The sequence below is a fragment of the Geotrypetes seraphini genome, chromosome 18 (assembly GCF_902459505.1).
Source record: "Geotrypetes seraphini chromosome 18, aGeoSer1.1, whole genome shotgun sequence".
Classification (NCBI taxonomy): Eukaryota; Metazoa; Chordata; class Amphibia; order Gymnophiona; family Dermophiidae; genus Geotrypetes; species Geotrypetes seraphini.
Window position 1 is genome coordinate 13,784,427 of NC_047101.1, and position 24,662 is coordinate 13,809,088.

The 24,662-nt window shown below is 44.7% G+C and overlaps 1 protein-coding gene across 11 annotated transcripts in view; it reads right to left on the reverse strand.

Moving 5' to 3' along the window:
• The window catches only part of COL23A1 (collagen type XXIII alpha 1 chain), a 354,065-nt gene that overhangs the window by 11,085 nt on the left and 318,318 nt on the right, over positions 1 to 24,662 (reverse strand). For 7 of the 11 annotated variants that reach the window (XM_033927623.1, XM_033927626.1, XM_033927627.1 and 4 more), the window contains 11 exons: positions 22,987 to 23,031; positions 20,616 to 20,696; positions 19,842 to 19,904; positions 17,731 to 17,772; positions 17,301 to 17,327; positions 14,376 to 14,438; positions 14,232 to 14,285; positions 10,531 to 10,557; positions 6,666 to 6,719; positions 2,300 to 2,386; positions 1,508 to 1,585 (listed from right to left, as the gene is read on the reverse strand). In XM_033927623.1, the coding sequence (XP_033783514.1) occupies positions 1,508 to 1,585; positions 2,300 to 2,386; positions 6,666 to 6,719; positions 10,531 to 10,557; positions 14,232 to 14,285; positions 14,376 to 14,438; positions 17,301 to 17,327; positions 17,731 to 17,772; positions 19,842 to 19,904; positions 20,616 to 20,696; positions 22,987 to 23,031 (621 nt within the window). The remainder of the gene's footprint in view (positions 1 to 1,507; positions 1,586 to 2,299; positions 2,387 to 6,665; positions 6,720 to 10,530; positions 10,558 to 14,231; positions 14,286 to 14,375; positions 14,439 to 17,300; positions 17,328 to 17,730; positions 17,773 to 19,841; positions 19,905 to 20,615; positions 20,697 to 22,986; positions 23,032 to 24,662) is intronic. The other 4 variants (XM_033927632.1, XM_033927628.1, XM_033927631.1 and 1 more) reach the window with 1 other exon arrangement.

The window sequence follows — 24,662 nt, forward strand, 5'->3', positions numbered from 1 at the left end:
AATGGAGGAAACAGCCCACTTGGAACAAGAAAGGATAAACTCACAAATAATACAAAGAAAGATGAGTATACGATACATAGATGGTATAGATAAGTAAGATAATGGCCCAAAAATGGGGGTCTTGGTTTATATTCAGGTCAGCGCTGACCTGAACCTGTTGCAGGCCTCTGCCGGGCCTGTCATAAGACCTGGTGGGCTGCCCCGGCCAACTTTTATTTCCTCCTGCCCCTCCACCCCCACCCCCGACGTTCCTGTCAAATCCCTGGTGGTCCAGTGGTGGGCCGGGACAGGAGGGATCCCTCCCACCTCCTGTTCTGGTTGAATCTAAAAAGTTTTACCTTCTTCCCTCTCCCCCACATACCTTTCCAAAGCCCTGGTGGTCCAGCGGCGAACTGTGGCAGGAACGATCTTCCTTTGCTCCTGCCCGTGCAGAGCTGCTAGCTGATTGGTTGCCGCGAGTTCTCACAGCTCCGTGAGAACTCGCTAGTGTCTCTGCATGGGCAGGAGCGAAGGAAAATCGCTCCTGCCACGGTTCACTGCTAGACCACCAGGGATTCAAAACATATGCGGGCGATGGTGGAAGGAGGTAAAACTTGTAAGAATCGACAGAGACAGGAGGCGGGAGGGAACCCACCGCTGGACTACCAAGAGTTACAGCAGGCCCGGTGGAGGCCTGTAAGGCATTGGGAAGGAGGGGGACAGTATATAGAACCTTTCAAGGCAAGGCAGGGAGGGGGGGCTGGGTGCAGCGACCGGCAAGGAAGGGAGTAAGGAAGGGGTACTGGATGCAGATCCTGGCAAGGCAGGGGGGGGCTGGGTACAGAGACAGGTAGGGAAGGGAGTGAGGAAGGGGTACTGGATGCAGATCCTGGCAAGGCAGGGAGGGAGGGGGGGGGCTGGGTGCAGAGACTGACAAGGCAGGGAGGGGAAACAGGGTGCGAGCCTGGCAGGGCAGGGAGGGAGGAGGCTGGTTACAGTGCTTGGAAGGGCAGGACAGGGGATGGCACTGAATTTTAACCCCCCTCCCCGGGTTTATATTCAAGTCAGCCTGTTTTCCTACTTTTTTTTTGGGGGGGGAAGGTTACCTCTGTTTATATTTGAGTATACTGTATATTTAATTTAATTTAATTTAATTCTTATATACCGCTTAGAGGTTTCTAAGCGGTTTACAAAAATGATGCATTAAAGATACAATAAATAAAAACTAAATAAATAAGATATATATATATATATATATATATATATATATATATATATATATATGGTATATGGTATATTTAACTCATGTAATGTAATACCATTACTGATGCTTGTGGACTGTAACATCATTACTGGGGTTCATGCAAACCGCTCTGAATTGACTCCCCAGTCATTAGCAGCGGTATAGAAGCGTCCAATCAACAAACTGCAAAAGATTATTGCAGGCAGGGATTTACACACAAGCAAGGCAAGACTCCATGCAAGAAAGAAAGAGAAAATTCACAAGAGAGCAGAAGAGATACTGTACCAAAGGGCAGGAGGTATTCACCCCACCCAGCTCTGGAACACCTGAGTCCCCTTTATTTCCTTTACAATCATGAGTTTCCTGTTTTAAAATTTAACCATTCGTTGATACACTTGGCACAAATAAACATTTGTTAATAGAGATAAAGTTGGCACATTATCTGTATGTAGCCATTTAATTTAGCAATAGTCAAATAATTTATATTCCTAACTACTAAACTGGCCTCTCTGCAAATTTACTAGGGCTGAATACCTATATTTATACTCAAATTTTCACGAAACGCCTACATTTAGGAGCATCATTGAATGGTGCTTTTTTTTTTTTTTTAAAATACACACCACCTGCAAGCCCAAAAGCTATCGAAGCAGTGTACATTCAGGTACAATAGATTTTTTAAAAAGTGGGTGGCAATAGGGGGTAGATTTAGGACAGGTAAAAAGTTAGGGACTGGAGAATGACATGGGGACAAATTTGTTCCCGTCCCCACAGGAACCCAATTTCCCCATTCCATCCCCGCAAGTTACGTCGCTGTCTCTGTCCCTTCCCACAGAGTTCCCTTGAAATACTGTCCTCCGAATATCCTTCCCTTTCACTGGGCTTCCTGTCTCACTCATGTGGGCCTCAAGCAATAGGCAGGAAGTAGACCTTTTCTAGAAGCATGTAATGTAGAAAACTGGCTAATTTGGGAATTTCCAACCATGAATATGTACTGTTACATAGGTGATGCTTGCCTAAAGAAAAATTAGACCTTTAATGTGAAAGAAAAAAAATCATAAAAATGAATAAAAAGTTTACCACAGGGCAAGGCTGGTCCAGTCCAGGGGGACCTGGTTCTCCTTTGCTTCCCTTGGCTCCTTTCCGACCTGGCATGCCTCTCTCTCCCTGTGAACACAGCAATATATGTGCATGCTTTATACATCATTTCATAAAGCTCCGAATGGGTGCCCCAGAACCCCCCAAAATCCAGCAGCCTTTATTTAGCGAGATTCCCGAATATCAGAAGGAAGATCTTTCAGGAAAGATATTTAGATTAGAAAGAATAAGAGCTGATTCAGTTCATGGAAATTCGATCATGTGTGCAAAATTTTGTAGAACAGCATCCTAAATGCATATCAGGGAATGTCCTATTATCAGGGGTGTCAAAGTCCCTCCTCAAGGGCCACAGTCCAGTCGGGTTTTCAGGATTTCCCCTATGAATATGCATGAGATCTGTTTGCATGCACTGCTTTCATTGTATGCTAATAGATCTCATGCATATTCATTGGGGAAATCCTGAAAACCCGACTGGACTGCGTCCCTCGAGGAGGGACTTTGACACCCCTGTCCTATATGAAGGAGATGACTGAAAAGCCTTAACCCTTTCAGGACCATAAGGATCGTAGGCCAATTTTTGTGGTTTTGATGACATTTGTATGGTAAAAAGGGCTTGCAGATGCCAAAAAATTGATTTTTTTTGTGAAATATCATTATTTTTTTTTTTTAAAAATCACACTTCTGGCTTATGGACAGTGTGGCAAGTGAATCTTTTCGTCAATCTGGCAACGACGCTAATGAATGAATGTCGGAACCAGTTTGTTTACATAAAGGCAGTATCCTATGGAATCCGTACATATCAAATTTAGAACTGTAGACTATCCCAATCAAAATTGATAGGATTTTAAAGTTATGGGACAAATAGGTCCCTTGGTCCTGAAAGGGTTAATAGACTGACTTGATGATACAGTGACAGTACTGCACAGTGGAGGATCCCCGGTCTGATTACCCAGTTGGATCCTTTGTCGCCAGGGTCAGTTGCAGATGCTGACGCAGAAATCATATGTATGTTATTTTGTACATCGCTTTGATTATAAACGGTTTATAAATTAAAAAAAAAATTAAATAAAGCTACTGCAGGCCTAACCACACAGTTACTGAAGGTTGAGCATGGATTGTACACGCTGTAATGCAGCGAGGAACCGAGCGCGAGTGTTAAGTTATGCGGAATACATGGCCACACACTGCATTAAAATGAATGTTAATGAGGCCACTGAATATTCTACAGTAATGTTGAAAGGTAAATGGGAACTTTCGGTGCACGGTTGCCATGATAATTTTTTTTTTTAACCAGGTCCAGGGCAGTGTAAAATGGTTCACGAAGAGGATCTCGTGCATGTTTTTTTAAAGATTCAACTGCCGGTTTTGTCTCCTTTTGACATCAGAAGGAAGACTCTACAAGGCTCAAAGGCAAATGGAGGTAAGAAATTGTGGAAAGTGAAAGCACATATCGGCACCTGTTCTGCTTCTACATATGAATATCTATACTGATACTGATAGATAGGACCCTGAAACCATCAGCACAATGTGCGGCGACGGCAAAGAAAGCAAAACGTCAGTAGTGACGAGTGGAGTACCTCAGGGCTCCGTCTTAGGGCCGATTCTATTCAATTTATTCATAGGAGATTTGACCCAAGGACTTAGAGGAAAAGTATCACTGTTTGCCGACGATGCCAAACTATGCAACATAGTTGGCAAAAGCAGTGTGCCTGACTCTATGACGCAGGACCTAAGACAGCTTGAACAGTGGTCATCAACTTGGCAGCTGGGCTTCAATGCTAAAAAATGTAAGGTAATGCACCTAGGCAAAAAAAATCCACACAGAACTTACACACTAAATGGTGAAACCTTGTCCGGGACCACGGTGGAACGTGATTTAGGAGTGATCATTAGCGACGATATGAAGGCTGCCAATCAAGTGGAGAAGGCATCGTCCAAGGCAAGACAAATGATGGGCTGTATCCGTAGGGGTTTTGTCAGCAGAAAACCTGAAGTCATAATGCCGCTGTACAGATCCATGGTGAGACCTCATCTCGAGTATTGTGTTCAATTCTGGAGACCACACTACCGAAAAGATGTGTTGAGAATTGAGTCGGTTCAGCGAATGGCTACCAGGATGGTTTTGGGGCTCGGGGAACTCACGTATGAAGAAAGGTTAAAAAGACTGCGGATGTACTCACTGGAGGAGCGAAGAGAGAGAGGGGACATGATCGAGACCTTTAAGTATATTACTGGGCGTATAGAGGTGAAAGATGATATCTTCAGTCTTATAGGGCCCTCAGTAACCAGAGGTCACTCGCTGAAAATCAGGGGAGGGAAATTTAAGGGTGATGCGAGGAAGTACTTCTTCACTGAAAGGGTGGTAGATCATTGGAACGAGCTGCCTCAGAGGGTGATTGAGGCCAGCAGCGTGTTAGATTTCAAGAGAAAATGGGATATTCATGTGGGATCTCTGGGAGAGTAGGAGTCAGGGGGTGGGTCATTGGTATGGGCAGACTCGATGGGCTGTAGCCCTTTTCTGCCGTCAATTTCTATGTTTCTATGTTTCTAATGTTGGGCATGATAAAGAAGGGAATCACGAGTAGATCGGAGAAGGTCATAATGCCGCTTTATAGATCAATGGTGAGACCCCCACTTGGAATACTGTGTCAAACATTGGTCTCCTAACCTAAAGAAGGATATAAAACTGCTGGAGAGGGTGTAGAGACGAGCAACGAAGCTAATAAAAGGTATGGAGAACTTGGAATACGAGGAACGACTTAAGAGACTGGGATTGTTCTCCTTTGAGAAAAGGAGACTGCGAGGGGATATGATCGAGACCTTCAAAATACTGAAAGGAATTGACAAAATAGAGCAGAAAAAACTATTTACGTTGTCCAATTTGACACGGACAAGAGGACACGGAATGAAGCTAAGGGGGACAAGTTCAGAACTAATATCAGGAAGTTCTGCTTCACTCAGAGAGTGGTTGACACCTGGAATGCTCTCCCAGAGGAGATTATTGCGGAATCGACCGTCCTAGGATTCAAAAGCAAACTAGATGCATATCTCCTTACTAGAGGCATAGAAGGATATGGGTGACTAAAAATTATGCCAGGTGTACACCTGACAGGGCCTCTGCGTGTGCGGATCACCGGACTTGATGGACCGAAGGTCTGATCCGGGGATGGCGCTTCTTATGTTCTTATGAAGGTGAATCAAAAATTAAAGACGATTGTTAAATTATGTGATAACCAGAACAGAGCTAGCAGGGCCTGGGGTCTGGTTCTGTTATATAGGTTTAATGTATTTTTCGAAGAGTAGGGTTCTTGTTTCTTTTTTGAAGGTTTTGTAGTCTGTGGTCGTGGATAGCAGATTTGCGAGTTGCCTGTCCAGCTTTGCTGCTCTGGTGGCTAGTAGGTTGCCGTACATTTTTCTTCCTTTGACATTTTTGGTAGGTGGGTGTGTGAATAGTGTGTGGGGTTCTCCTGTGTCTGGTTGTTCCAGTAGATTGGGCTGTCTCCATTTATAGCTTTAAATAATAGGCAATGGAATTTAAAGTGTCTTAACCAGAAGGTTCACACCATCTTCTCTGTTTGTAAATACAGTGGTACCTTGGTTTACGAGCATAATTCGTTCCAGAAGCATGCTCGTAAACCAAAATATTCGTATATCAAAGCGAGTTTCCCCATAGGAAATAATGGAAACTCGCTTTGATATGTTCCCAACCCCCGAGGCCAGCGGCGCTGCTCTACCCCCCCCCCCACACACACGAGAACCGGCATTGCTCCCCCTAAAGCCCCCCCGCGATCCGGCACCCTCCCCCCGCCGCGATCCGGCACCCTCCGCCCCGCGACCTGAAGTCCCCCAGACCCACCCGAACCCGCTTCTTACTTTCATCTGGCCTCGGCACCGGCACCGGCATGTCCTGTGCGTTGGTGCCGGTGCCTAAAGATCGGCCTCCTCTTCTGTGCTGGGCCTTGAGCATCTCGGAGATCTCAGAGAGAACGTGAACTCGCAGGCCTTGAGCATGCGCAGATGCTCAAGGCCCAGCACAGAAGAGGAGGCTGATCTTCGGGCATCGGCATCAACGCACAGGACATGCCGGTGCCAAGGCCAGATGAAAGTAAAAAGCGGGTTCGGGTGGCTCTGGGGAACTTCAGGTTGTGGCGGGGGGGGGGGGGCAGATCGCGGCAAGGGGGTGCCGGATCGCGGAGGGGGGGAGCACTCGTAAATTGAGGTACCACTGTACTGTGACATAAAGTGCTTTTGTGCTAAAGAATTAAAAGTTACACAGCACGTGGCAACTGTGAACCTCAGTATTGCACGACTAAGAAATAGGAGTTTCACCAAATGAAAAAGCACTGACCTTTTCTCCTCTTTCACTTCTCTCTCCTTTCTCTCCTCTAAGACCTGGGAAGCCCTGCAGAAGAGATTTGTAAATCAAATGATTTATATCCGTTCCATCAATAAACCTAATTGATCAGATCTAAGGTAGAAACATAGAAACATAGAAACATAGAAAGATGACGGCAGATAAGGGCCATATAGCCCATCAAGTCTGCCCACACTATTTACCCACCCCCTTAAGTCTTCTGACCCCTTAAGTATAATTGTAATTATACTGTCACTCTACTGACCCGCTCATTCAAGTCCTAGTGACCCTATCCCTTGGCATGACCCCGTAGGGATCCCACATGGGTATCCCACTTGTTCTTGAAGTCTGGGATGCTGCGTGCCTCGACCACCTGCACTGGAAGCTTGTTCCAATGCTCGATCACTCTCTCCGTGAAGAAGTACTTCCTTGCATCTCCACGAAACTTCCCTCCCCTGAGTTTGAGCGGATGTCCTCTTGTGGTCGAGGGTCCCCTGAGAAGGAAGATATCCTCTTCCACCTCGACCCGTCCCGTGATGTACTTAAATGTCTCAATCATGTCTCCCCTCTCCCTACGCTCTTCAAGAGTGTAGAGCTGCAATTTGCTCAGTCTTTCCTCGTACGGGAGACCCTTTAGCCCCGAGACCATCCTGGTGGCCATCCGCTGAACCGATTCAATTCTGAGCACATCCTTACGGTAATGTGGCCTCCAGAATTGCACACAGTACTCCAGATGATTGCACACAGGTACTGCCACGTCGGGCAGGCTGGATGGATCATACAGGACTGCCGACATCTGCTACATCACCAATCTGAATATCACCAGTTCTTGGGGGCCATCAAACACCCAGATGTTGAGTGCTGATATCCAGATACAGCGTGGCATGTTAAAAAAAAAAAAAATGCTGACAAAGGCTGAATATTAGCCTTGTAATGTTAATGAGCTCTACATTAAAATACTCTATAAAGTTGATTATTGATTGATTGAGAGCTTCTATACCACTACTAATGACTGGGGGGGTCAATTCAGAGTAGTCTACATGAGCCTCTGTAACATAACATAACATAAATGTTTATTTATATACCGCAAAAGCCTTTCGGTTCTGTGCGGTTTGCAAAAGAGTGAGCTACAATAGATAGAATATTGGCAAATTAACAATAGTTTCACATCATTATGCAGCTTTGAAGGGATTACAATAATTTTGAGAACAGACGGGTTTTTAATAGCTTTCTAAAATGCATATATAGTAACATAGTAGATGACGGCAGATAAAGACCCGAATGGTCCATCCAGTCTGCCCAACCTGATTCAATTTAAATTTTTTTTTTTTTCTTCTTAGCTATTTCTGGGCAAGAATCCAAAGCTTTACCCGGTACTGTGCTTGGGTTCCAACTGCCGAAATCTCCGTCAAAACCTACTCCAGCCCATCTAAACCCTCCCAGCCATTGAAGCCCTCCCCAGCCCATCCTCCCCCAAACGGCCATATACAGACACAGACCGTGCAAGTCTGCCCAATACTGGTCTTAGTTCAATATTTAATATTATTTTCTGATTCTAAATCCTCTGTGTTCATCCCATAACCATTTGGCCCAGCTCAGGATCCCTGGAAGCGGCTTGGTATGATAAGAGTCGGTTAATGAATCTTTTCCGAGTACAACCTTTGACAGAAGTGTAGATAAAAAAAATGATCGGGAGCGTGTGGAGTGGCTTGGCGATGAGAACAAGAACTGAGCAGTTAGGCAGTAGGCCATGTAGGGCTTTGTAGATACATGAGCTTCTGTAGAGATGTTACCATAAGGAGTTGTGAGGTGTTATAATACGGGGCCTCTATACCGAAATACACAAGCTCTGTGGTGGTGTTACAGAGTTATTAATACGGTTCATAGTCAGTGGCGCGCAAGACGCCAGCGTGCTGACAATCCAGTGCCGACAATTCAGCGCAAGACAGCACGTGGGGGAAAAAGTAATTTTTAAAGAGCTCAGATGGGGGGTTTGGGGTGGCAACCCCCCCTACTTTATTGGTTAGTGTTCGCGCTGCTGTTGGAGGGGGGTCCGGGGGCTTGGAAACCTCCATTATAGCGAAAACAGAACTTTTTCTGATTTTTTTCGGGAAAAGGTCTGTTTTCTCTATAACGTGGGGGGTTTCACCACCCCCCTGCAACGGCAGCGCGAACACTAACCAATAAAGTGGGGTGTTGCCACCCAAACCCCCAGTCGGAGCTCTTTAAAAATTATTTTTTCCCCCGCGTGCTTCTGTCTTGCGCCAAATTGTCGGCGCGCTGGCGTCTGGCGCGCGATTATCCCGTCACCATTAATACAGGCACGGCTATGCCATAATCCATCATCTTACTTATATGCACATGTTTATACCAAATCAATTGTCACATGTAATACTAGGATTACTATTGCAGCTGAATACACAATATATTTACACACCTCCTAAGGAGCTTGGCCATTTCAATAAATATAATCTATTTACACGCATCCCTGAATATTCTAGTTTCCTTTCTTTGTCAACTTCATAATTTCAGTTGAAGTAGTCTGAGAAAAGGATAGTCGTCATCCCTTTCTTGAATTTTCCGGTGTTCTTTTCTAGTTCAAATGGAGTTGTGAATTGTACATGCATGTTGGCCCAGGCGCCTTAGGCCCCACCAGTAGGCGGAGCTTTGGGACGGATGGGCCAATCCGGCCTCATTCCGTCGTTGGCTGCCTGCCGGACAGGCGGGTTTGGCTCCCGTCTGTCCGGCCAACTACAGAAAGGTACGGGGAAGGGGGTTGGGGGTGTCGTGGGGGTCGGCCAGGGGGGTCGCGGGTCGGCTGGGGGGGCGGTCGGAGGTTCTTGGGGGGGGGGGCGGTCGTTGGGGGGGAGGGGGGGTTTGCGTCGAGGGCAGGAGGGCCTGGGATCCCTCCTGCCCGTAATGTAGTGCAGGGTGGGGTTAGGGGGTCGCCGTGGCCAGGAGGACTTGGGCTCCCTCCTGGCCCGATCGTGTCGGGGAGTCGGGGGGGGCAAGAGGGCTTGGGCTCCCTCTTGCCCCGATCGTGTCGGGGAGTCGGGGGGGGCAAGAGGGCTTGAGCTCCCTCTTGCCCCGATCGTGTCGGGGAGTCGGGGGGGCAAGAGGGCTTGGGCTCCCTCTTGCCCCGATCGTGTCGGGGAGTCGGGGGGGCAAGAGGGCTTGAGCTCCCTCTTGCCCCGATCGTGTCGGGGAGTCGGGGGGGCAAGAGGGCTTGGGCTCCCTCTTGCCCCGATCGTGTCGGGGAGTCGGGGGGGGCAAGAGGGCTTGAGCTCCCTCTTGCCCCGATTGTGTCGGGGAGTCGGGGGGGCAAGAAGGCTTGAGCTCCCTCTTGCCCCGATCGTGTCGGGGAGTCGGGGGGGCAAGAGGGCTTGGGCTCCCTCTTGCCCCGATCGTGTCGGGGAGTCGGGGGGGCAAGAGGGCTTGGGCTCCCTCTTGCCCCGATCGTGTCGGGGAGTCGGGGGGGGCAAGAGGGAGCCAGGCGGAGAGAGGGCAGTTAAGCGCAGTGCCTGCGCAGAAGGATGCAGCTCGGGCGACTTCGTTGTGTGAAACGAAGTTCGTTGTACGAATCAAGACATAAAGTTCGTTGTGCGCAGCGTTCGCTGTGCGAGGCGTCCGTTATGCGAGGCACCACTGTACATCGAATGTACCATCTGAGAATACGAAGTTGCACCCAATCTGGACAGGCCTGTATTTCAGAGTGCATGTACACATATGGCTCACAGATAAACATTAGCTCCAAAATAGATAAATAACTCAGTCTCTGCTCCTTTCAAACTTCTTCCGTCCAGCTTCCTCCCCGACTTGTCCTAAAAATAGCAAGTGCGGAAGATCAAAGAATACTCACATCCAGTCCTGGTTCACCTGGTCTTCCCTGGCACGAAACAAAGAACACAGCATAAAATTCTGTATTAAATGCCAATACAGCAAAATCTACCAGTCAGACATAACCAACCTACTGAAACAATCTCATAACCAATTTTCAGTTCCTGAAAGGCGTATGCAGAGCTGTACTTTTTAATATACAATAGAAGGTCCCTGCTCAGGAGAGCTTGCAATCTAATTTAGACAGGACATTTCGGGGTTGGGGAGATTATGGTAGAGGAAATGACACAGTGGGTTGACAGCAGTCGAGTGGTAGTTAAGAGTTGAAAACTGATTCATAAAAGTGGGCTCTTAGCTTGAATTTGAACGCTGTCAGGGATGGAGCAGTTCTCATTCTTCTGCAATAGGTACTGCTTAAAATACACAATAAATATGAGGGTTGGACCATTCTATACGCCTGACATCTTGTATACTTAAAGGTTGATATTCACCAGGATGGTATTTGGTAAAATTATCTGGATAACTAACTACAGTGATACCTTGGATTACGAGCATAATCCGTTCCAGGAGCATGCTCGTAATCCAAAATGCTCGTTTATCAAAGCGAGTTTCCCCATAGGAAATAATGGAAACTCGCTTTGATACGTTCCCCCCCCCCCCCCGAGAACCATCATTGCTCCCCCCGGAGGCCCTGCGATCCGGCACCCTCCCCCCGTGATTCGGCACCCCCGCCGCGATCGGGCACCCCTCCCGCCGCTTCTTACCGTCTTTTGGGCCTGGGCACCGGCATGTCCTGTGGGTTGGTGCCGGTGCCTGAAGATCTGCCTCCTCTTCTTGCTGGGACTTGAGCATCTGTGCATGCTCAAGGCCTGCGAGTTCACGTCGGAGAGAACGTGAACTCGCAGGCCTTGAGCATGCGCAGATGCTCAAGTCCCAGCAAGAAGAGGAGGCAGATCTTCAGGCACCTGCACCAACGCAAAGGACATGGTGGTGCTGGTGCCCAGGCCCAGAAGACGGTAAGAAGCGGCGGGGGGTGCCCAATAGCGGCGGGGGGGGGGGGCCGGATCGTGGGGGGGAGGGTGTCAGATCGCGGGGGGGGGGCACTCGTAAATCGAGCCACGCTCGGTTTCAGAGGCGCCGATTTTGCGAATGTTTTGCTAGTCTTGCAAAACACTCGCAAACTGGTGCACTCGTAAACCGAGGTACCACTGTACTAGGGATTTGTATTGACTAGAATAAGTTTCCAAGTTTATGAATTCTTTGATATACCGGCTATCCAAAAAGTATCTAGATGGTTTACAATCAATAAAAAGCATTTAAAGAAAAATACAGTACAAGCAATTCAAATTTATAAAAAGGAGGGAAATACGTGGCCATGAGGAACTAACATGACAAGAAGGTAAAAAATACATCGAGATTAAAAAAAAAAAATTAAAATATTGGACAGGGGGGAGGGAAAGGGACTTTGTTTTCCTTTATTTTGTTTCAGATATTCTCCTGAAGAGGACAGAGTGCAAAATTCTTAAAATATTGTATCTTAACATTACTAGCATTGTCATATCCTAAAAGAGTTCAGGATGGTATTTGGTAAAATTATCCGGATAACTAACTACGAGGGGTTTGTATTGCCTAGAGACAACACAGGGAATGTCATCAATATCTCTCATGGTGGTTGTATCATTTTTTTCGCCAGCTGTATTGACAAAATTAAAATTTGCTTGGATCATACTAGTCAGGATATTTGTCGGGCAAGACTGGTGACAGGTGAGGGTGGGGTAGGTGTCTTCTTCTTTTTTTTTTTTTTTTTTACTTCACATATGAAGGGGTCGTTTTAGATAGAACATAGAAATCAAGGGGGGGAAAGGCAGGCAGGCCTTCAAGGGGGGGACAGGCCTACAAGGGGGGGGGACAGGCCTACAAGGGGGGGGGACAGGCCTACAAGGGGAGGGACAGGCCTACAAGGGGGGGGGACAGGCCTTCAAGGGGGGGTGCAGGCCTTCAAGGGGGGTGCAGGCCTTCAAGGGGGAGACAGGCCTTCAAGGGGGGGAAAGGCAGGCAGGCAGGCCTTAAAGGGGGGACAGGCCTACAAGGGGGGGACAGGCCTACAAGGGGGTGGGACAGGCCTTCAAGGGGGGGACAGGCCTTCGGGGGGGTGCAGACCTTCAAGGGAGTGCAGGCCTTCGGGGGGGGGTGCAGTCCTTCAAGGGGGTGCAGGCCTTCAAGGGGGGGAAAGGCAGGCAGGCAGGCCTTCAAGGGGGGGACAGGCCTACAAGGGGGGGAGAAGCTACAAGGGGGTGGTACAAGCCTTCAAGTGGGGGACAGGCCTTCGGGGGGGGGGGGAAATCAGAATTACATAGAAACCCACTACCCCCTCCCCTTTTTATAAAACCGCACAAGAGGTTTTTAGCGCTGGCTGACATGCTGAGCGCTCAGAGTTCCTATGAACCTCGGAGCAGTGCAGAGCATTCAGGGTGCCGGCTGGCACAAAAAACCTCGTATACGGTTTTACAAAAAGGATGTGTGGGGGGGGGGTGGGTAAACGATGGCAGATAAAGACTCGCACGGTCACCCAGTCTTACCAACAAGGTGGCCAGAGCTTAGCTTGCCTTGAGATAACCTGCAATTTACGTTTGAAGAGAGACTGGCACAGACTGACAAATATCCTGGCTAGTGGGTTCATAGACAAAATCGCGGAAGACAAAGGTGCGCGCCGACAACTGAGCGCAAGACGGAGGCGTGTGCCGAAGAAAATTACTGTTTTTAGGGGCTCCGATGGGGGGTTTTGTTGGGGAGCCCCCCCCACTTTACTTAATACAGATCGCGGCGGCGTTGTGGGGGGTTTGTGGTTGTAACCCCCACATTTTACTGTAAACTTAACTTTTTCCCTAAAAACAGGGAAAAAGTAAAATTTTCAGTAAAATGTGGGGGGTTACAACCCCCCAAACCCCCCCCCCAATGCCCCCACAATGCGGTGCGATCTGTATTAAGTAAAGTGGGGGGGGTTCCCCCCCAAGCCCCCCTGTCGGAGCCCTAAAAACAGTAATTTTCTTCGGCGCGCGCCTCCGCGCTGCGCTCAATTGTCTGCGCGCGCTTTTGACCTGACACCGGCTGTGATCCAACTATGTAAAATTTGAATGTCTAGTGATTTTGCTGGTTTCAAAAACGGCTACGGTTGTTTTGTGGGAAGCATCCAACGTCGGACTTAGATGTCCTGTTGAAAATGCCCCCCCTATATATACGCAATCATAGAAAATGCTTCTCCAATGTAATTTATTTTTCACCCTTTTTTGGGCATTGACATGCTTATTTTTTTTTTTTTTTAATCTTTATTCATTTTTAAACTTATAATGTGATAACATATCTATACAAATAACCATAAATATATCACTTAATAATCAACAATGATACATATAATATTCTCTTATCTCCCCCCCTCCCCACCCTTATCTATCATATAATCAATACTTATACAACATGTAACAATAAAAATACCCTCCCCCTCCCACCCCATAATTGAGCTTGTAAATTTAAGGGAAACAAGATTTTTCTAATCATTACAATACTTATGTATTTCATCTCTGGTGATGCTACCGGCTACTTCAAAACCTTTTAGGGAACTCCCTATGCTTACAAAACACTGCCGATAATTTATAGGGCAGTCGGGGATTCAACATCCAGCAGTAAAATCCAACACCATAAAAAAAACCCCAGAAGACTACATACCTTTTCTCCTTTAGCACCCGGCAGGCCAATAAGCCCCAATGGACCGGGCGGACCCTGAAAGGAACATTCGCCATATTTATTAAACCTTTACAAACAAGTGCTGCGGAGTTTAGAGTTTTAAAAATAATATTGGGGTTCACTTACAGGTGGTCCACTGTAACCTTTTTCACCAGCATCACCTTTGTCTCCTTTTACACCATCCAATCCCTGCAGGAAAGAGAATTCCGTTTAGGACCAGTTGAAATATGGTCACCTTTCCGGCCAAGGTGGTCTTGATTGCGGGGCTGTAAATTTTACATACCACTAAACAAACTGGAGATTTGCTTTGATGAGTCCACGGCAGAGCTGGGTGCTGCCGTTCTGCAGGTCTGGATTTGAGCCATGAGCTTGTGCACACCCTGAGCTAGTTGGGTCCTCTTAATTTTGCAGCTAAATAAAAGCAGGTCTTTCTGCTTAGATTTAAGGAGAAAAAATCACTCTATAGACCTGTTCAAAGAGTAAAGTTTCTGAGCAAGTTTTGGTGAACTGAGTTACATCATCCATACAACTTTACTCTTTGAACAGGTCTATAGAGTGATTTTTTCTTTTTCTAATATATGCACCTTTTCACTCTTGTTACATTGTGTGTAACTTGTCCCCCTAATCTTCATATCTGACTAGATTTAAGGAGAGGCTATCCATATGCAGATACTCGTCGACTTACGACCTATTCAAGTTATGACTGTTCGAATTTACAACGCAGTTTCCCCCGCCAGCTGTTAGCAGCCCCAATCTCCCGCATTCCCAAGTCTCGCTACGCAGCAGTAATATAATATAAAGAGGAGGAGGCGCCACAACGAACGTCCACCACAAAGGGACCGTGCGGTGCTCGACTTAGAAAGTAAGAAAATGTGGATAAAATATGACTTTAAGATGATTACAATATCATTACCCAGTCTAATACAGTATTCTTACCTTAGTCTAACATAGGCCGACTTGCGTCCCGATCAACTTATGACCTGTCAGTCGGAACCAATTACGGTCGTAAGTCAACGAGTACCTGTAATTGCTTTGAAGGATCCCTCCCTCCCCCGAACCCTGAATAAAGGGCTAGATTCACTAACCCCCGAATCCTTATCTGATCCGTGCCCGATTGCATGCAGGCCGACGAATTCACAAAAGGCCTGCATGCAAATGGGGACGATCGTTGACACCCCCCCCCACACACACACACTGCACGGACTGCTAGAGAGCGATCCCGACGCATGCGCAGGTCATCTGTAGACGGTCCGCGCATGTGTCTAAGACCCGCGACTTTTTTTTAACTTTTAAACAGCCCAGCGAGTCCGTGATTTTAACCCACGGGCTCAGGGGATCAGGGCTGAGAAGGGGCAGAGAGCAGATCGGGGCAGAGAAGCAGGGCGGCAGAAGGCAGGACAGTTGGAAAGGACCTCAGCGACTGGTCCAAAGCAGTCGCGTACTTTGGATCGGCCAGCCCAGTCGGAGTTGCTTTTTTTTTTTAATTTTCGTGAATCGCTTCCTTCCTGCTTTGCATGCCGATTCCCCTCATTTGCATGCACGGATCGGGGTGGGATCGCTGCACAGGCTAGTGAATCGGGTCGGAGGGGTCGCAAACTGATCGGAACACGATCGGTTTGCTTTGTGAATCTAGTCCAAAGAGGGAAAGGTCAGGGTAGTCTCAGATTGAATAAAGGCGTGAGGAGTGAAAAATAATCTCACTAAAGAGAACACATGTGAAAAAGCAAAGAAAACACCCCCCCCCTTCCCCACATTCACATAAGGAACAATCAGAACAGAACATGTTTTCATATTTTCAGTCTTGAAGAACCAACAAAGTTTGCACGGACCCTCATTTTTAACTGCTCTACGGTTATCATAATTCTAACTGCCCAATTATCATAAGTTTAAAAAGATTTGGGGAGCCATTGATTATTTATTCTAATGATCAGACATCTTAAACACCTTAGTATTAGATAAGTTATAGGGGGTGGGGTGGGAGTGGGAAAGACAATAATTGATAATTGTTTATTATTAATATATGGGTGGGTGGGAAGGGATTCTTTTATATTTATATATTTTAAAGAGTATAAGTAAGTTTGTCAAGTGATTAGTTAAAATTTTTCTGATTGAATAATATACACTTGTTGTAATATTTGAAAATGAATAAAGATTTGAAAAAAAAAAAAATTCTAACTGCACCACATGTTCCGTGCTTACATAGATTATTCACCTTAATCTGCTACTACTGTTTATTATTTCTATAGAGCTACTAGGCGCAATCAATGTAGTGTATAATTGAGGAGATCTCGGAAGAGACAGGATAAGACAACCCATAACAAATGAAAAATACTCCATGCATCGCTAAACTATTTACAGTAAACATAAAAATATACATATACCTACGTTAAACTCTATACCATCACTCCTCTTCCTCTCAACCTAATAACCTTCCCTAAATGACTTATATTAGGGCAACTATCCAATAAAATGTGGCCTCCAATATTTTGACCATGGAAACTACATCTTAATAGTAAAATATCATCTTTAATTAGCTGTAGGATCTACAACCTCTAACCTCAAGTACAAACACTAGATCAATGCCCTGAAGTTTCTACGTAACAGGTTTAAAATAATCTCTTCATGAAGGCAATTACATTTATTTATTTTTTTTTCAAATAAAATAAATTCTTGTTTTATCTCGTCTGGCTTAACTTTTCTCCGGTCTGATTCCTGTTCTTCTGACGCAGCGGGCTGCTGCCCTGCGAAACAAGGCTGCCCTCGTCTAGTTTCCTGGATGGCATACTGCTGAATGTGGCCTGGGGGGGGGGGGGGATTTTGTTGGAGTGATTGTGGTCTTGATCGTGGTCTCTGGAAGGTTGCTGTAGTGGAAAAAATTGTGTTCCGCTGCCTCACAGACCTAGTTCAGAGATCCCTGCCGGGAAGGTGACAGCTAACAGCTAAGTGACTGTTTTTTTCAGCAGTGTACGGTCTCTTCTCAAGTTTGGTAGGCATCCCTAAATAAGAAGGTTTTTAATTTTGACTTGAATTTATCTAGAGACATTTGCTTACCTTAGGCCCCTGAACTCCTGGAAGACCCTGGAAAACAAAATATTTTATACTTTCATTAACTGAAATTTAAATAGACGAAGGGGCTCATAATCGAAACAGAAATATGTCTAAAAATCCACCCAAGTCGGCACTTGGATGATCAATAAGACAGGTCATGCAAGTGTTGATAATCAAAACGTGTTTTTAGACATATCCAGAGACTTTTTAAGGCCTCTCAATCCCGCTGTGCGCCCTGAGCTGAAAGGGGTGTGTTTGAAGGAGTGGTTAGGGTGGGATGTGGCCCACCCCAAGCCTTTCCCGGCCCCACTTTTCCATTTCCTTTTCATCTGCAAATTAAGCCCTTTTGAATACATATTTAAATGTAAGTGCCAGTGCTGAAATCAATGGCCATTACTTGTAGCCCAACAGCAAGCATTATTCATCAACTTACCATAGGACCTGGGGGCCCTGGTGGTCCTTGCTCTGGTATAATCTGCACCAAAGAAATGAATTACCAATTAAAACTGTTTCCGTCTGAAATGGCATTTTCACTACACAAATTCGCTGTATGATCACCAAGCTCATTTCAGATAGTCTTTAATTTAACTGGACAATTACTTCAGTAGAAAAATATTTGTTACATAGAAACATAGAAGATGACGGCAGAAAAGGGCTACAGCCCATCAAGTCTGCCCACTCTGCTTACCCACCCCCTGTCTATGCCCTAATGACCCAATTTCCTTATCTTGACCCTCGTAGGGATCCCACATGGGTATCCCATTTATTCTTAAAGTCTGGCATGCTATCTGCCTCGATCACCTGCACTGGAAGCTTGTTCCAACGATCAACCACTCTCTCTGTGAAAAAATACTTTCTGGTGTCGCCATGAAATTTTCCGCCCCTGAGTTTGAGCGGGTGCCCTCTTGTTAACATTGCTTTATAACCTACAATTTTATTCCTTGCATTTGCAAATATTTGCCATGAATTGACTGTAAATACCCACATGCTATCTCCATACTTGACAGCATATGAGACTGGCTCAGACAACATAGATTAAAATTAAATCCTGATAAATTCTGCTCTCACAGAAAGATTGCTACACTCCTGTTATTCTTCTTAAATATCTGCCCTTTCAATAACGTAATTTGTAAAGATTGTGGGAGTGTAGATAGATAAGAGACCTGAATTTTCAAAAGCATATTTCTTATATGGTACAGTGCTGTTTTGATATGCATCAGTTATTATATTGCATAAGATGTTCCTTCAGATTGAGTACAGTAGCTCTCACGGGATGAATATGGAGACTGAGTGGACTTCTTTGTTCTAGACCAGTTACCTGTGAGGTATTGATCAAGTTAAACAGCATGTTAAATCCGGTTCGGGATGGGTTCTTCCCGGACCAATCGTATATAGGAGGGGGCGGGCTCATAGCAGGAAATGAATATAAAAGGAGTCCCCAAAGAGCGGCTGCCATCTTACAAACACAGAAGGATAGAGGTGGATAGCTGCGGTGGTGGTAAGCAAAAAGGTTTCTAAACCGGGTTTTTTATTAGGTTGGGAGAGTAATGGTACATGTGAGGCTATTATAATTTGTTTAACATTTTGTTTTAGGGCAGACCCCTGATGAAACTCTCGTGAAACATGTCGGGTCTCACCGCTAGCCTTATATAGAGAACTGAAAGTTCACCATTACTGAGATAAGTGAATACTAAAAATCTTTAAAAAAAAAATATAATAAGAATTGCACATTATTTTAAATTGAACAGACCGGTGAGGAGTTCACCACTTGAATCTCCCCGTTGGGATACTTTTGTGGGACGGAGGAGTGGTTCTGAGGTCTGTTGAGATGTTTAGAGAACCATTTAATTTTTTTTAATTTAATTTAATTTTTCTTTTTTCAACCATCTTTATTTTCTCTTCTTTATTAATTTCCAGGTACTTTAGTTAGATTGTGAGCCTTCGGGACAGCAAGGGAATTTTTTAAGTACCTTCTTACTTCTCATTTATAATCTTAATGTATATTTTCTTCAAACCGCTTAGAACCTAACGGATGTAGCGGTATATAAGAAATAAATTACATTACATTACATTACATTTAAAGTACTCATTAACGTGGGACAAGGTATTTGAAGAGCGCCATTCTGGGCTTTGGCATCACTATGTGCTTTTAGCCGCCAGGGAGATAGGTACTGGTCAGGAGGCTGCTTAGCTATTTTTTTTTTTTATCACCTTTAATTGCTTTTAAATGAGGTGGTCAATTACCGCATCATTTATCACCTTGTAAATTTCGGTGACCCGACGAGAATCAGACCCAAAATTCTACCAAACTCCACATCTGCATCTTGTGTTGTCCTGCACGTGAATTCAGCTAGCCTCTTTTTGGTGAAATCTACCTTTCACCTCTACTCTCGGACTTCTTATTTGAGATCCAGCAGCAGCTCAGTAGGATCAGGCCAAAACGGAATTGTTACAGTTCAAAATGAGCAAACAACCGGCACATTTCCATTCTACTGATTTAGACAGTGTCCAATAAAGCAGTTTTCAAAGGCCGATAAACCTTACCAGAGTCTCTTGCAGATTTGCAGTTCCGGCTTCTCCCTTGTCGCCTTTTGGTCCATCCACTCCCTGAAAGTTATAAAATACTAAGCTGGGGATGCTTTTATAATTTTGAAAAGGGAAAACAGAAAGAAAAGTAAAGCAATGCTTCATATCTCTTGTCGATTTGCTAATATGTAAAAGGAACAGAAAAAAATTAGAAAATGGAGTGACTGCAGTGTTTCTAATCAAGACAGTAATGTCCGTGAGGGGGGAAAAGAGCTGTGAAAGATAAAGATAGGGTCACCAGATTGCCCCACCCTGATCCATCCCAGCCCCTCCCTTTTCTTCCCCCAGCCCCGCCCCCAGACACACCTTGCGTCTCCTTTCCTGAGCTCCGGGCCAGGTTTAGAGAGCCTCTGCGAATGACTTTACACTAATGCGCACATGTGTGTGATGTTATGTCAATATCCACATGTGCAGAGGTCCTCCAGATGTGGCCCCCAGCTCAGGGCCTTTGAAAACATGGACAAACCCCTAACAACTATCTTCCTACTTGGGGCCATGACACCAATAAAGCTTCACAGCATTCATTCCTACCTGGCCTTGGTCATATGTGCAAATACAGGACCACAAACTAAAAGTCTAATATGCACAAATGAAACCTGGTCAACTTTGACTTGTATAGTGATATCATTGATATTTTTTGATATCGATATTCCCCCACTTATGTTGTTGGTCTTTCAACTAGAGTGTGTGATTTTTATTGTCTTTTTTCTTTACTTTGAAAGATGGACATACCGCTAGACCTGATAAACCCATTTCGCCTTTCTCTCCTTTTGATCCGGGAGTTCCCACGTTTCCTGGATCCCCTTTAGAACCCTAGAGACAACAGAAATAGCGTTTTATTAGCGAAGGAGGATATACTATCGGAACTCTTTTTAACCCTTTGAGGACTAGATTGAATGCAATCTTACTCACCTTAGTTAACACAAGTCCCATTACTGTCAATAGGTTTGTTTTCTTATTACAGAATAGAATTCACATTAATGAACTTTAGTAAATCAGGGAAAATAATGTAGCAGTTATGACTGAAGAAATAAAGTTACATTCATTTTAAATTCTATTTTTTAAACTTGTTCTATAAAGATGAGCATAATACAGCTGGTGATTATTAGAAAATAATCAGATATTATGGTAATCTTTCTATTCCCACCACTAAAAGAATAGATTTCCTGCCACAAAATTGTAGAATTTTTGATCAATTGGTTATATTTTATTTTTGCATCTTTGGAGTCGTCCTTGCATACTACTAGCTATGACATCTTGCAAAATTATCCACTAAATGAATAGATTTCCTGCCACAAAATTGTAGAATTTTTGATCAATCGGTTACATTTTATTTTTGTCATCTTTGGAGTCGTCCTTGCATACTACTAGCTATGACATCTTGCAAAATTATCCACTAATGGCATATTCTGGATATTAGCAGCAGCAGAGAAACTGTATAATCTTCCAAATCTGTAGCAAAGAAAAATCTAGGCATGCCACAGTAAAACCAAAGTCTTTGAGCATCGAATTCTTAAAAAGAGGTGCCAAAAAAACGAAACCATCTAAGCAGCAAGTTAGATGCGGTTTATAGAACGGCACGGCTCCTGGGTGTAAATGCCAAAGTTTAGGCATGCAGACAGGCAGAAGAGCCCCTCGCCTTGAGATGCAAGCAGAACAACAAGAAAAGCCAAGGGGGATGTCTTTTCAAACAATAATAAAGTCTTTATTCAAAACAAAAAGATCCCAACAAGGATCCCAGTTTCGGTGTTTAGAAGACGCCTTCTTCAGGGGACACTTTGCTTTCGTAGCGTTCAGAACAGTGCAGACTGCCTGCGAACGAGTCTTCCCATTGTCAAACTTTTTTTTTTTGACTCTACGTTTTCAGCAAAGTGTCCCCCGAAGAAGGCGTAAAGGCCGAAACTGGGATCCTTGTTGGGACATTTTTGTTTCGAATACACACTTTAGGCATGGCCATTTGCACCAGTGTAAACATGCAGTAAATCCTTATTCCTACATATAATAATAATAATAATAACTTTATTTTTGTATACCGCAATACCACAAAACAGTTCAGAGCGGTTTACAGGTTAAGAGACTGTACATTTACAGCGAAGTTACAGCATGTCAGAAAACAATTTAGAGCAATTTATGCAATGAAGGTGCAGAGAATTAGTTAACAAGTGTATGGTATAAACCAATGACAATTACAAAATGATCCAATCGCTGTTGTCAGGGGGGTGCCAACCGGGGAAAAAGGGGAGGAAGGGTAGGGAGGGGAGGCGAGGTTGGGATTATTAGTTTGGTAGGGAGGGCGGGGGTATATATAGGGGCGGATTCCCCTTATTCTGCAATTACATAATTGCGAGGAATGCCCCCGATCTGCCCCATGACCCTCTCATTTCTGTGCCTCCTTTTTGGTGCCATGCACAAAATTTAGGCACAGAAATTTAAATCAAATCCAATTAACGCCGATAATTGCTTGTTAAGAAGCCAATTATCGGCGCTAATTGGTTTATTATTCAATTAACCTTTTCCTACCATAATAAATTTTACTTTACGCTGGTTCCAATCGTAATTATTTTAGCAAAGTTTTGTATTATTCACCGTTATCATTTACGGCTATTGTAAACATAATGTAAATAAGTCATAAGTCTGTAAATTCAAATATTTTGTGTTCCTGGCTCTTTATTAGTCCATACAGACTGTTTATCCACGATGGCAACGACATTTTTGGAATGTCCCGTCATGTGCAACTCAAAGCCTCACAAACAGAAATTGGGTGTGAAAACTACATTGCAAAAACTAGCCAATGTTCTGGTCATATTGTCCTCAGTGTGACATTTGTACAGTGTCTTTTGTAGATTTACTTTAATGCAAAGCGTAAGTATGCATAGTGGTCCTGGATAAAACTGGATCTTTGTCATCTGTGACACCTTTTAAAGCACCGATAAAATGAGATGTTGCACCCTTTAAAAGGTATCACAATCTGCAACAACTTCACCACACTGACCTTGGATCACTCAGCTCTTTGTCTCAGTCATATTGCACTTAAATAGTATACAAATAATGAATGAAACAATAAAATATTTGATAAAAGTAACATTTCATCTGATGATTATACCTTTTCTCCGTCCACTCCAGGAGGGCCAGGCAATCCAAGTTCTCCCTGAGTTGGTATAAAAACAGCATGGATGCAAAAATGATTTGTCGCTTTATAGAACAACCACCAAGTGTGAACTAGCTTGCACGAGAGATCACAATAACATTCCAGGGCTCTAGGTGATGTTACTGCACAACTTATTAAGACCTCGATGGCCTTAAGCTAAATGTTTGGGGATCACTTTGCTGGAATAAACTGTCTGGCATCTAGGGGAACTGCCTTCTGCTACACTGGACTCTCTTGTTTAAAGCAGTTGTGTTTTCTGATTTTACTACTAGTACACAGCTGGATTGGCTGAGCTCCTTCCTTGTTGCATCTGTGCTTGGGAACCGGGACCCTCTTAAAATTTACTTGTGGCTTAACACCATGCAACAGGAGCTAAAAAACAGATTCAGAGCTCTGTCCAATCCTCATTTAAAGCTACACAGCCATCTCCCGTCTGGCTAAATATGCTAGACCGGCAACCGCCAATATTCAGCAGGAGATAGCCAGTAATCTCCTGCTGAATATCCTGGTCAGCAGATTGGCCTAAAATGCAGGTCTATCTTTGGGAATTATGCCTTAGCTAGCCAAGCAGCTTGGTCACCTAAGTCTTTGGTGGCTGCATTTAACCTGGAAACTCAGTGCCGGTGGCCAGATACGGCCTTGGCTTTGAATATTCAGGTTCACGTCCAACCACAGGAGGTAGCTGTGCTGTCTCTTGTGGTCTGAATATTGGCCCCATAAAATCTTATCATCTGAGTGCACACTTGTGTACACTGCTCAAACTTTGCCTACATGCATACCCACTGACAAAGTATATGTCATTATGTGAATGCACAATTCTACCCTGGTTGGCATTTTATAAAAGCCTGCACAAAAAAAAGTCTCCGACTAATTACCTCCAAAATATAGAAACATAGAAAGATGACGGCAGAAAAGGGCTATAGCCCATCAAGTCTGCCCACTCTACTGACCCATCCTCTTAAGTCTATACCTAGTGACCAATTCTTCAGATCGACTCTCGTAGGGATCCCACATAGGCATCCCATTTATTCTTAAAGTCCAACACGCTGCTGGCCTCGATCACCTGCACCGGAAGCTTATTCCAACGGTCAACCACTCTTTCTGTGAAGAAATACTTCCTGATGTCGCCATGAAATTTCCCGCCCCTGAGTTTGAGCGGATGCCCTCTTGTGGCCGAGGGTCCTTTGAGAAAGAAGATATCATCTTCCACCTCGATACGTCCTGTGATGTATTTAAATGTCTCAATCATGTCTCCCCTCTCCCTACGTTCCTCTAGAGTGTAGAGCTGTAATTTGTTTAGTCTCTCTTCGTACGAGAGACCCTTGAGCCCCAAGATCATCCTGGACTGCGCTTGAGAGTAATCCTCTTTCTAAAAGTTACTGTTCAACAAACACTCTGGTGAATCCTCTGTTGTTGGCGAAGGGATACCTCAAGTGCCTGCAGCTATTTCTGACGTTAGAACTTAGTCTGGTCAATATAGCCTTAATGCAAGCTATCATTGGTCACTTTAAACTCTCCTTTCTTCTTTATATATCTAATTTTACTTATAAATACCACATTTTCAGTGCTACAAGGACCAGAAATCAACTTTAGGTAACTATGAACCCGAGTCATATTTAAACTGGAGACCT